We start from the raw sequence: 12,206 nt of genomic DNA, 5'->3' as shown, positions 1-12,206 counted from the left end.
CCCCTTGCCCCCGCCTCTTCTTTCCCCCTTCCCCCACCCTCTTCTTTCCCCTCGCTCCAGCCTCTTCTTTCCCCTCGCTCCAGCCTCTTCTTTCCCCTTTGCTCCAGCCTCTTCTTTCCCCTTTGCTCCAGCCTCTTCTTTCCCCTTTGCTCCAGCCTCTTCTTTCCCCTCGCTCCAGCCTCTTCTTTCCCCTTCGCTCCAGCCTCTTCTTCTTTCCCCCTCGCTCCAGCCTGTTCTGGCTCAGGTTCTTTCCATCCTCCCCGTGTCGGCAGCGCGGGCTGAGCGGCGTGGTACCCGGGCTGCCGCCTGTGGTGGTGCCCACCTCTCCCTTCAGAACAACCTCAACTTCCTTCTTCTGGTCCCGCCTGTACGCTCCGGGCTGATATCCATTCCTCTGTAGCTCACCTGTAGTAACAAGAGGCTATTCCAGGTCCTAGCTTATATCCCCTGTGGTTTAAATCGCATTCATTTTGGGGGCGATGCGATGCTCTGTCCTGGACGAGCGTGTCTCGTGTTGTAGCCAGAGGCGTAGGTCTGCACCGCAGCTTCTCCCTGCCAAGTGACAGAAGCTCTTCAGTCTCTGATGGCAAAGTGCTGGAGATAATATTCAGGCAAGGGAAGAATTAGTTAGTTATTACCACTCAGATCTTTTTTATAACTTGGGTATTTTATAATGGCTTCTTAGATTCATAGTAGGAAGTTACTTGATCCTCAAAGCTACAGAAAAGCCTTGATAGATCTTAATTAGAAGCAAAATTCTTTTATAGCTGGTCTTGGGTTTGTGCCACGTATGTTCTTAGCACAGGATTATTGCAAACCGATACCTGATAAAAGCACAGAAGTCTGTCTCCTGTCAGAGTGTGTCTGTAAAATGCCATATCCCTTTGTACCACTGTTTTTATCCAAGGCCCAGGTCACCTGAGAATAAACCGTACGCCAGAATGCGGTGATCGTTATCCCAGCCATGCTGGGTGTGCTCCTGGGGCTTGTCTGACCGGCACAGGACCTCGGTTGCCACAAGACAGCGAGTCGGGAGCGAAGGCAACTCAAAGCTTTCACTTTTTTCTGGCCAGGGCAAGCCCAGAATAAGCAGCAAAGCCCTCTGAGGCAGGTCTAAGTCGGGCTTAGGGATTAACTGTAAAGTCCCTTGTTCTCTGAAGTGCGTCCTTTGGTATTGGCAAAGCAAGCTGATGGTCTCCATGCTTTTTCCCCTGTTTTGACTTGCTTTTTTCTTTTCTGCTGGCTTTTCCTCCCAACTGCTCTGGGTATGCGGTAGACCAATACCAAAGCTAAATCTCATGCAGAGAGGGCTTCAGCTAGGTTTTTGTTTTAAAGGCATGGATGCCTTAGCGTCGTCTGGGGTAGCAGTAACTGTGGCTTTCCTGTTTGGCTCGGAGTGCTTTGCACTTCAACTTAACGTCTTATAAATACAGATCGTTTCGTTCAGGACTAACTTTTCCATCCCAGTTTCAAAGCTTCTGTTCTGGGGGAGCTTGGTAATCGAATGCTGGTTTTCTGCAACAGAAGAGGCTTCCCTGAAGCAGGGAGGAGATGGCTACTGAGGGACAAAGTAGGCCAGTAACCTTTAGCAAAGACAAAAAAAGATTCTTTGCAACCTGTGCTGTCATTATAGAAGTGAGAAAAAAAATCTACTGGGAGCTATACATGGCTCTCAAGAGGAAGCACAGAGCCCAGGTAGACTTTGAGCTGTGGAAATGCCGTTCAGGGTAATAGGATGAAGCTCTGCTGAGTCACAGAAGTTTTTTTCAGAAGTCACTCAAACAGATCCCAGTGAGAAATGTGGGGTTCAAGGTATCCAGGATGATATACTGAAAATATTGGGAGCCTGGGAGCTTTCTACCAGTCCTTCCTGGTGAGAAAAAACACTGGAGCCAGGAAGTTTTAAGGTAGTAAACTTGCTGGAAACTTGACAGCTAAATTATGCCCAGGATTAAGAAGATGAGCTTAAGTGATTTGTTTATTTTTATCTGGCTACGTATGCTTCCTGAGTGCAGCCTTCATTCTGGCACCAGTGGCACTTAGCACTACTCTTGTGTGCAGGGGTAACTTAGGGCTTTACCCAGCTCAGAAACAAATTGGAAACTTAGGAATTTTCCAACCTAATCTTTAAAACTTAGAGTTTTGCGTCTCCAGACCCCTTTGAGCTTTCCACCTCAGGCTTGCCACCAAGCAATAGAAGTAGATATGGCTGCAGTTTCAGGATCTGATTTGCAAAAGTTGCAATCTGTGCGAGATGTAGTTCTAGCAGAATAGAGGGGCAGGTGGCCATGGGATATCCCGTGTGTGGATAGGGAACCACCTCCCCTGCTGGTAAAATTCATAGTAGTTCCTTGGGAGCAATGCCGCCGTTTCCTAGCCCCGTGACATCATTCTCACTGTACCTAGATTCTTGTGTAGATGAGCATTTTTGAACCTGGTCCTATTTGGGCAGTCACCGTTTAAATATGGCAGTTAGGTATTTTGTGCTTATTTCTCCTACTTTGAGCTGCACTGTCTTCATAAAAGCTCTGTTATTACTGCACCTTCTGAATGGGATACAAGTTAGGTATTTTGTGCTTATTTCTCCTACTTTGTCTTCATAAAAGCTCTGTTATTACTGCGCCTTCTGAATGGGATACGTTACGATCTCCTTGCTCAGCATTATTTTTGTAAATGGTTTGGCACTAAATGCACACGAATGCTCATTGACTTTAGGCAGTGAATATCTAATGTAGACTTCCTTTTCCAGGTATTACCCATGCCTGCTGCCGGTTGTTTCAGAGCCCTGTGAGAATGCTGTGCTACACAGGTACGCTCTGTGCTTGTCAGCCAGCCCGTGCAGTCTTAGATTTAGCTCCCTTGTAGTCTCCTTGTCTTGTGGCGGAGGACAGGTAATTGCTGCAGACTCCTGGCTAGCGATCCCTGTAAGCCCTGAGTTCCGAGAAGTCCTCACCCTCTGCTCTTGCCCGCTCTACACGTAGCCTAGAAAACAGCCTGAGGCTTGGGTATTTCCCTCTTCTCCGAATGTGACATTTCTCTCAAATGTGTGGGTCACTCTTGCTTTCTTGAGACGGGAATTCATCCCTCGCATCTGGCTGTGGTAACGTCTCAGAGGAACAAGCTGCTGTTGTCCGACTCTTTTGTGTATTCAGAGTTGTGGAACTGGGCTGGTCTGATGGAGGCAGTGTAACTGCTTTGGATCTGGACTAGTTGATAAAATGTTATCTTGGTTCAGCCAAAACAAACTGGGGAGCCATGCAAGGCAATAGGAAGTAGTTTCTTGCATGCAGGAACCGACCCGAATGGAGCTGTGATGGCATGAGTATTGAACCTGGTAAGTGCTCCGGAACCTTTGCTCTGGTTCTTTTGGCGAGTAACATATGAAGGAATTAATCTAAGCAGTGATGCAGGCAGAGGTAGGTTTGTGATGACAGCAGACCTCACCTTTCCTGGGTGATGAATGTAGTCCAGGAATTTTTTTTAAATTAAGGAAAGGTTCTCCGTTCACAGTGAACAGGTGAGGGTTCGTTATTTTTTCCACACGTTGAGTTGGAAGGTGTCGGAGACCATGAGACATTCAGGGTAGCAATACTGAAGTGCAGCCGCTGCTGGAGCAAGGATCTGGAAATCAGCCAGCGTACACCATCCTACTGCAAACAGGGAGATCTTACATCTCCTAAGCTGTGGAAGTGTTTGCTCGTATTGAGTGAAAACTCGCCCATCTTCTATTTTCAGCAAGTTTGTTTCATGATCTCTGCCTGAGTAGCGCTACGTTTGAGTTGTAGGGTATGGCAGGGTGGCTTGGGGCACCCAGGGTGGAAGCTACTAGTGAAATGAATATTAAATACACATCCTGGGCAGGTCTTCCATCTGGTTTATAGTCTTCTGGAAAATCTATATGCTCTATATAACAAAGGGCATGGTTTACTTAAGAAGCAGGAAGGTCAGAGCTGGTCCTGCCAGGTAGGGTGAAATGAGCAGCCTCTCGTAGGGGGACAGATTTCTTTACTAGAGACTGGATGCTCATACATTTCTCTTTCTCTTCTAGATTTAACTGGAGTGAGCTGATTCCTCTGCGGTTATGGGGGAGGACCCTGGGCTTGCAGACAGAAAACTCACAGTTCCTCCTGGAAGGCATGCCTTTCCGCATATTTGGAGGTTCGATGCACTATTTCCGAGTCCCCAGGGAGTACTGGGAAGACCGCATGCTTAAGATGAAAGCGTGTGGCTTAAACACCCTCACAACGTAAGTGTCCTTGAAACACCCTCACAACGTAAGTGTCCTCGCTCCCTGGGCTCTGTCGCGTGTACCTTGCAGCCTCTCCCCTCTTCCACAGTAGTTGGTGGGACTCTGTAATTAATTCCAGTGGGCCATAACAATGTCTTCTGTACTTGTTATTACAAGAAAAGATGCAGAAAAGAGTAGTGGGGACTCAGGTTTTCTTTAACCATCACACACTGCAGTATCCTCAAATACCGACTGGAACAGATGAGCCGTACTGGGAAAGTGCCTTCGTAACGCTGACCCGATGAGGAAGGGTCAGGCTCTGAAACAGCCACTCAGCACGGCTGTGATTTAGAAGTTACTCTGGTTTGGAGAATGAAAAATATACCCAGAGAGAGACCGCATTTGACAGTCTTGAGAAACTCAGCTATTGCAGAGTACAGGAAAAGAGTGCCACAAAGGACGGACTTGTCAGAAAAGCAAAAGAAAGGCACAAATAACATGTAAATAGACACTTGTGTACATGCGGTAATCTCTGGATCTGTTTTATTTATCTGCAGTAATCTCTGATCTGACTAACAAAGGGAGTGCATAGGTTTTTTTCTGTGCTTCACAAATGCAGTGCCCTTTTCAGCCCTTCACCTCCACTGCCCTAACTCTGCATTTCAGGTACGTGCCGTGGAACCTTCATGAACAAGAAAGAGGGAAGTTTGACTTCAGTCGAAATCTGGATCTAGAGTATGTGGTACAGACAACCCTATTATTAAATACTCCTTGTTTGGGGGCAGGGGGGGGTGGTGTCGGTTCCGGATGAAGATGTCAAATCCAGCTTCTGAAGCAAAGCCCATACCTTGGTCGGGCAATGGAGACTCTCATTCCTTTCCCTGTTTTCTGGAGTCCTGGGAACTTACGGGTTTAGTAGCAATCCAGTATAGTTGCTTCATCAAGCAACTCTCTTCTGGTTCTGGTACTTGAATTCCATGGTGATTAGTGTATTAGGAGTGCATGGAGTAGGGATTCTGCAGTCAGACAATAATTACGCTCTCTGGATCTCTAGGGCCTTCCTCTCACTGGCAGCTAAAAATGGACTGTGGGTGATTCTGCGTCCTGGACCTTATATCTGCTCTGAGTGGGACCTTGGTGGTCTGCCCAGGTAAGTGTGTAACCAGTCCAGTTGAGGCAAGCAGTTGGGACTGTGGAAAAAAAAAGCCCTGAACGCCCTGATCGTACAGGTGAGCCTCCTTCAAAGATTTAGAATGGCTGGCTGTTAGATGGGGATATTTGTCTCCTGTGTCCCCAGAGCAGGTGAAGACCCATTATGTTATTGAGCTCTCTCCTAAACAGTACAGGTAGTAAGCCTGGAACCAGAATATTTTTTGAGCAGTTATTTTTTAAAATAATGATTGTGTGACAGCATAATGGTTACAGCAAGAAAACAGAATTGGGGAAACCCATCTTCTATCGCTGCTGCAGCTTGACTGTCTGTATAATAGGAACAGTAGTATTTGCAGCTTGATGTAAGAATTTGCTTCATCTCGGGTCCATTTTACAAGCCTACTAGAGCACATGTGCTATATGGCTGGTGTTAATAAAGACCCATACCTTTGCCAACCTCCTACTGCATTTTCTCCTAAAGCACACAGCCTGTTGGTAAGAGGCTTTGAGAGCTGAGTTGAATACGTCAGCACTGAGACTTGCCTGGTTACTAGATCCCAGTGGAACCAGTGCCAGGTTACATACCACTTGTTTTCCTTACCTTCACAGAGCATAAACCTCAGCGGGGACACTCGGCAAAATTTGAGGATTATTTCTTTTAATCTTTTCATTTTTCAGAGTGCGCTGCCTTTGGCATCAGAGAGTTCAGGTGCAGAATGGCGAAGGTGTGTCAGGGACTTAGGAGAGCGTGGCTACCCGTGAGCAGAGGCAGTAGCTCTGCATTAGGTTATGAGAAGTGCACATACTGTCAGTTGCTGCCACATCACCCATGCATTTTTTTATCAGACAGATAAAAGATTCTGATAAAGAGCACCAGTACTGTTCTCATTTTACAGATAAAGAGGCGATGATTTTGTAAGCCCACCGAGCTGCATGTAGCATAGAGGAGTTGAGTCTTTCAGACCTCTGGAAGCACTGTTAGTTAATGCCTCCTTTTGCAGAGACATGGCAGGTACAAGCTCACTCTGCTTAAATTGTTATAACGCTACATTGTTCTGCTCTTACACAAATTGCCCTTTTCTATGTTAACCCCAAACCAGTGAACTAAGTCTTATAAATCAGCAGTAGAAACCGTGGGAACAACTACTGTAAGCTTTGTTTTGAGCGATGACTGGGATTTTGTGAGGGAGGATAGTGCCCTTGGGGATGCAGGGAATTCCGGAATAACCTTTAGAGTGGTAAGTTTAGCTTGAAGTCTTTTTGGGAAAGTTAATGACATGAGCTTAGGCCCAAAATACGGAACAGAAAGAAGGGGAACAGCTCGGCAATTGCAGTCTGGACTCATTTGAAAGTGTGAGGGGTAGATAGCCCCACATGGTGTCATTCACTGACTCACGATGTTGTCCATACCCGCGCTGTGGGCTTAGCCAGGTGACACAGAAACATCAGTGATTCCTGCCCAAATGTGACTTGATGTCGGTGGGTGGTGTTACCTCTGGCAGCCTTGACTGGACAGGAGACTCTAATAGATTATGTTTGCTGCTTTTCTCGTAGTTGGCTACTGCAAGACCCAGAGATGCAACTGAGGACAACGTACAAGGGCTTCACAGAAGCTGTGGATGCCTATTTTGATCATCTAATGCCTATTGTAGTCCCTCTTCAGGCAAGTACAAACCTGCTCTGTCCGCAAGTGGGGACTGTCTGCACAGACGAGTGCGAGCTGCGTGTGATGGCAGCAGGCTGAAGCAATAACAAATCTACCAGCTTTGCTGTAGGAGCCAGTATGGACTGCAGTTGTCTGTGTCTCCAGACCTAGCTGTTTGGACTTTGGGAGGAGGAGAGGGTGGAGCTGAGTCCGTCTGAGACTCGTGCATCTTTTCTGCAAGCCAGTGCCGCTGTGATTTCGGTCCCTCTGATTAGAAATCGTGGTGAACAACTTCTCCCTTTTGTTCCCAACAGTACAAGAAAGGAGGCCCCATCATTGCAGTGCAAGTGGAGAACGAATACGGTTCCTACGCCAAAGACCCAAACTACATGACCTATGTTAAAATGGTAATGTTGGCGCATTGACTTGTTTCTGTGGTGAATCTCTCTCATAAACCACCTTCCTCATAGTATTTTCTTTCTTCTGAATAACTTTTGAGCATGGCTTTGGAAACCCTTGAAAGCATCAGTGCGTAATCCAGCTGCATTTCCCTTGATGTTTCTTCTTGGAGTGAAAGAGATGGCATATGACCCTCTCAATACTGATAAGCCTGTGTTCTTATGGCTTCCGGAGAAGAGGGTGATAGGGAAATGGGGGGAGCATCTGTAATACATAGCTGGCCTTGAAGAAGCTGTCTCCTGCTGATCCTGATTTGCTTCTCCTAGAAGACCTTAGAGACAGGTTTCTCTTTGTCCCTGTTGACATCCCTGGGAGGAAGGTTTATGTGAACAAGCCACCAGCATACTCCTAAATTTGTGTAATCTGGAGCTCAGCATCAGGCTGGTTAATTTGCCTAATACCTCCCTTACCTTTGTCAAGTAGAGACTAGACTGTGCCCTGGTGCCTGCCTCTGAACTGAATGATAAAGAGTTGGCCAGTGCCCAAGGAGGCCAGGTTATCCTGCTGGATCTAACGTGAGTCGGACCTGTTCTTTTGCCCCCAGTACAATTGCAAGGCAGACAGTTAACAAGATCTGCAGTATGTCTTACAAAGTTTGTTGTTTAATTTCTTCTCACTGAATGCTTAAAACTGTTTTTGCACGTGAGTGGGGTTACCCACCCCGTGGTGTGTATGCACTGTAAACTGTTCCCTGCGCTTCTGCTACAGCGTTATCAGATCCTTCTGAAACCCTTTGGGTACCCCAGCTTCGCCCTGAGGTTAGCTCTGGCTCAGGTTGTCCTATTGCTCAAGACATACAGAGGCTCTCCAACTGAATAAATCGTGTGGCAGGAGTCCTAATCTGCTTAGAGTGGTGCCTGCTCCTGCACTAACTCCATCTCGTGGAGTGATTTAACATTGCTTAGAACATTAAATATGAAGTGTACATACAAACAAGATAAAGAGTTAATTGCCAATCTGAACTGATAATGTAAAAATTGTCTGTTAGGTCTACATAGTTTCCCTCCCTATGTCCCACCAGTGGAAAGCATGTAAGCAAATGGTTTTCAGAGCCCTAAACGAATGGGGCATGGAGACCCTGTTGTGTCTGAACAGCGTGACGACTCGGTGCTTGCTTTTCCATATCTCAGTGATGAAAGAGCTCGTGATGCTTCACAGGCTTGTCAGAACAGATAATGTTCCCTTGCCAGGCCTGTGGGTGTATTTTTGCAGTGCTGTTTCGTCATATTCTGGTATTGTGTGCGACTTACCACCTGAGGAAGTATATTACAGTGGTTAAAGACAAAAATGTGGGAAAGCAGGATTTGCAGGGCTTCCTTTTTGGTTGGAGTGGGATCTCGTGTGAGGTGGAGCTCCCAGACTTTGTTCTGGTTTGGGCCTTGAGCTTTGAATGTGGCAAGTTGATTAATTCACATCTGCATCTGGTATATATCACAATGCTGCCATCTTCCTGGGATTAATATACCCATTAAACCCCTCCCCACAACTCACACAAAACCTGAAATCCCTGTCCTTATCTCACTCTTTTGGGAGCAGTGCCTTCCAAACATCGAGGCGGTGAAAGGGTGTATGGACACCTCCCTCCCCACACAGTACATGAGCTGGGATTAGCTGAGCACACACCTGTGTCTGCCTCAGACGCTGTTTCTATTCCTGGTTTCTCTGCTGCACCCTGAAATCCTGTAATGCATTTCAATGTCTGGCAGCTCTCTGCCGTTTCTCCATTTTGCACTTATATTCAAAAGGAGGGGAAGAAACTTAGTATTAATGCAGTGCTCAAAGAATTACCTTAATAAAATTTGTTATAAACTCTGGTTGCCTCAGCAGCTGAATTTTGTCAGGTACCAGCATCTGTTCAGGTATCGATTTGGTGATGGTAGGTTAATAAACTAACCAGGTTGTCTTAACTCTGAATTGGGTTTGTCTTTAAACTCTGTGTTGTAACGCTTGTCTAATGTAGGCTGTGTGTGATGCTCAGGCCTGTTCTGTGTGCCCAGGGTGTGTAGGCAAAGCTGCCTTTAAACACACAGCAGACATTAACTAGTTGGTGCACATGACACGGGTAACTCCTATGTGAGCTGATGTGTCTTTATCACCATTTTACAGTTAGTAATTTAGAATTACAGGCTTGTTTAGAATTCAGCTTGTTTTCAAAGCTCCTTGAAGCTGAAGGAGTGACTTCCAATGCAGGTACAGTGAAAAGAGGGGTTAATTTGCAACTAGGATTTCCTAACCTCTCCTTCAAACATCAGCCACTGTTCTGTAAAAAAACGATCTGTAAGAGAAGAATCCTAATGGGAGGAACCTTGTGTGAGCATATGCATTTTAAAAACCTTAGAGTGCTATTTTTCATGCAGTGCTGTGATATTAAAGAGCCAGTAAATTCATTCAGACTTGGCTATTCAAGACCATAGGTACCTGAGCTGTCCTGTGATGGCATTCACTGGCAAACCAGCTATTTTCTGCTCTCAGCTTCCATTGTTAGTCAGGAAGGCTGAGCTGCTTTTCTTTTTCTTCTTCCACATGAAGCCCTCTTTTGATGGAAAGCAGTGAAGCTATTTATTAAACTGATCTCAGAAGAAGAAGATGATAAAATCCTGAAGTTTGATGCATCAGTGAGAAACCGATCCAGCTTTCTAAAACAAAATAGGATTTTTCAGTTGTCTTTAAGCTGGAAAAAGTAGGCAGGGAAGCTTCAGGAGGAATGGGAGATGTCACAGGAATACTATTTCTTACCAAGCCACTACCAGTTTCAAGCTATCCCAAGAAAAGGTGGAGGTGTACTTTAATGCTTTAATATCCTGACAACTACTAAACTCAGGCTGTTAACACAATGGCTTTTCCTCTTTTTAATTTAGGCCCTGTTAAACAGAGGGATTGTGGAACTGTTAATGACCTCAGACAACAAGAACGGGCTGTCGTTTGGCTTAGTGGAAGGAGGTACGTGCTTGTGGGAGCGCAAGGTAGGACTGTGCTCTTTGTCTGGGGCAGCTGATGAAACGTAGCCTTTGAATGAGAGCAGAAGGCATCACTCGCTAAGCTGCACCCATTTTATTCTGTTTGGTTTGTGTTCTGCTTGTGGTAGGAGCTTCAGCCATGGAGGAGGGACCCCCTTAGCTGGGTGGTATACACACAGAACAAACTCAGTCCCTTCCCAGAAAGGTTTAGAGTGGCTTTTTTTCAACGTAAGGTGTAACACAGTGGTAGCAGGATTGATCCATGGGGAGGTAGCCTCTCTGCTTTCAAGGACATTAAGCATGTGCAGACTAAATACCTTGCTGCCTTCTGTCTAGCGTTGGGCATCTGGACTTCCCAATGAGGTTAGCCAAGAGATGGCAGCACCTAGCATTCCCTGGTGGTGTTTCCACCAGTTTACAAGGTTGAAAATATTACTTCTTATTGCTTCATTTGAATATATATTAAACAAGTACCTCAGCAATTACTAGTGGTAATAACTTATGATATCTGCTTTGCAATTAAAAAGAGAAGAAAAAAGTCCATCAAAACCTGGATTCTGAAATCTAACATGCTGTAAGTTTAGCAGTAGTTTGCAGGGCAGCCCTGTCTTCTCGTCAGGCTTGCTCTGGGGTGGGCAGCCTTTGGTTGGCAGGTAAAGGAGGGTATCAGATGTGCATAATGCAAAAGGATGTCCGTTTTCCCTTTCCCTTTTAAAAAGTGCAATTCTATTAAGTGTTTAAAAATGCTTCTTAGCACCCATCCTGCTTTTCACTGTGAAGAAATGGCGGTGCAGCTGAGTTTCACTGCACCCTGAATTTGACTGTTCGGGGAATAGCGCGATACTGATTTTCAGATTGCCAGATCCAGTTCAGCTGAGATCACCCTGTGATCTCTTCCTGTGTTTCTGCCACTTGCCTGCCTGAGTAGTAATTGCTTCCCTGCATGAAGTGTTTGCAGGGTGCAGTCTTTGAGTGCTCCTGTCATCACTCAGTCATAAATACTGCTAATTTTCTAATCTCAGGCGTGAAGATGATTAACAGACAAGACTTTTCCTTCCCTTTTCTCCTCCTCTTATTTTTATTTGAAAGTATGAGAGGGACAAGTTCAACAGCTCTGAAGCCCACGGGCCTTCACCAGTATGGTGCTCTTCTGAGTTGTATTTTTTCGGAGCGCAGCAGTTTCCAGCCTTGACCACATAGAGTCACTCTCTCCCTGCCAGCGAGCTGACATGCAGAAGGGTTGGTGTGGAAATCCCTGCCTAACCCTCACCATCTTCTGTGGGAACATTTACTGCCTCAGAGCTCGTTCTTGTTTGGAGTTGTCTTTTCCAGCGTGTTGCATGCTGAGAGCTCTTTGATACCAATTTGCCTCTTAGATGTCATAACAATCTGCTCATTAGAGTCAACATGTCAAGTAATCAGATGCGTGGAATAACTAGGGCTTAAAGCGGTATAGCAGCAAGGTGGTTATGAAAGAAAGCACTAAGGGAGAGAGAACAGAATCCACCGTAGAAACGCGTTAAGAAAATAGAAGACTCCATACTAGAGTCGAAAACTAATGCAGTGATTCCGTCATTTTGTTTGTTCTGCTCATCAGTAGCGTACCAATTTCTTTCCAAGAAGCCTTTGTAGGATCCTGTTAATGCCAGGAGCAGTCAGTCTGGTGCTCTGCAGAGAAAACTGTCTGTTGTAGAAGGACCTGAGACTACAGCATTGTAGCCCTTGTCCGGTGGTTGCAGCGCTGTTTCAGGGGATGACGAAGGAA

At 45.9% G+C, this 12,206-nt stretch overlaps 1 protein-coding gene across 1 annotated transcript in view; it reads left to right on the top strand.

Annotated features, from left to right (window-relative positions):
• Positions 1-1,665: 1,665 nt before the first annotated feature.
• The window catches only part of GLB1L2 (galactosidase beta 1 like 2), a 24,554-nt gene continuing 14,013 nt past the window's right edge, over positions 1,666-12,206 (top strand). Inside the window, exons 1-8 of the mRNA XM_009642155.2 lie at positions 1,666-1,727; positions 2,750-2,809; positions 4,049-4,246; positions 4,895-4,963; positions 5,283-5,378; positions 6,935-7,043; positions 7,340-7,432; positions 10,343-10,424. Coding sequence (XP_009640450.1) covers positions 1,666-1,727; positions 2,750-2,809; positions 4,049-4,246; positions 4,895-4,963; positions 5,283-5,378; positions 6,935-7,043; positions 7,340-7,432; positions 10,343-10,424 — 769 coding nt within the window. The remainder of the gene's footprint in view (positions 1,728-2,749; positions 2,810-4,048; positions 4,247-4,894; positions 4,964-5,282; positions 5,379-6,934; positions 7,044-7,339; positions 7,433-10,342; positions 10,425-12,206) is intronic.

Source organism: Egretta garzetta, unplaced genomic scaffold, assembly GCF_000687185.1.
Source record: "Egretta garzetta isolate BGI_Z169 unplaced genomic scaffold, ASM68718v1 scaffold207, whole genome shotgun sequence".
Classification (NCBI taxonomy): Eukaryota; Metazoa; Chordata; class Aves; order Pelecaniformes; family Ardeidae; genus Egretta; species Egretta garzetta.
The sequence above is the reverse complement of the archived record's forward strand: the minus strand, read 5'-3'. Positions and strand labels throughout refer to the sequence as shown.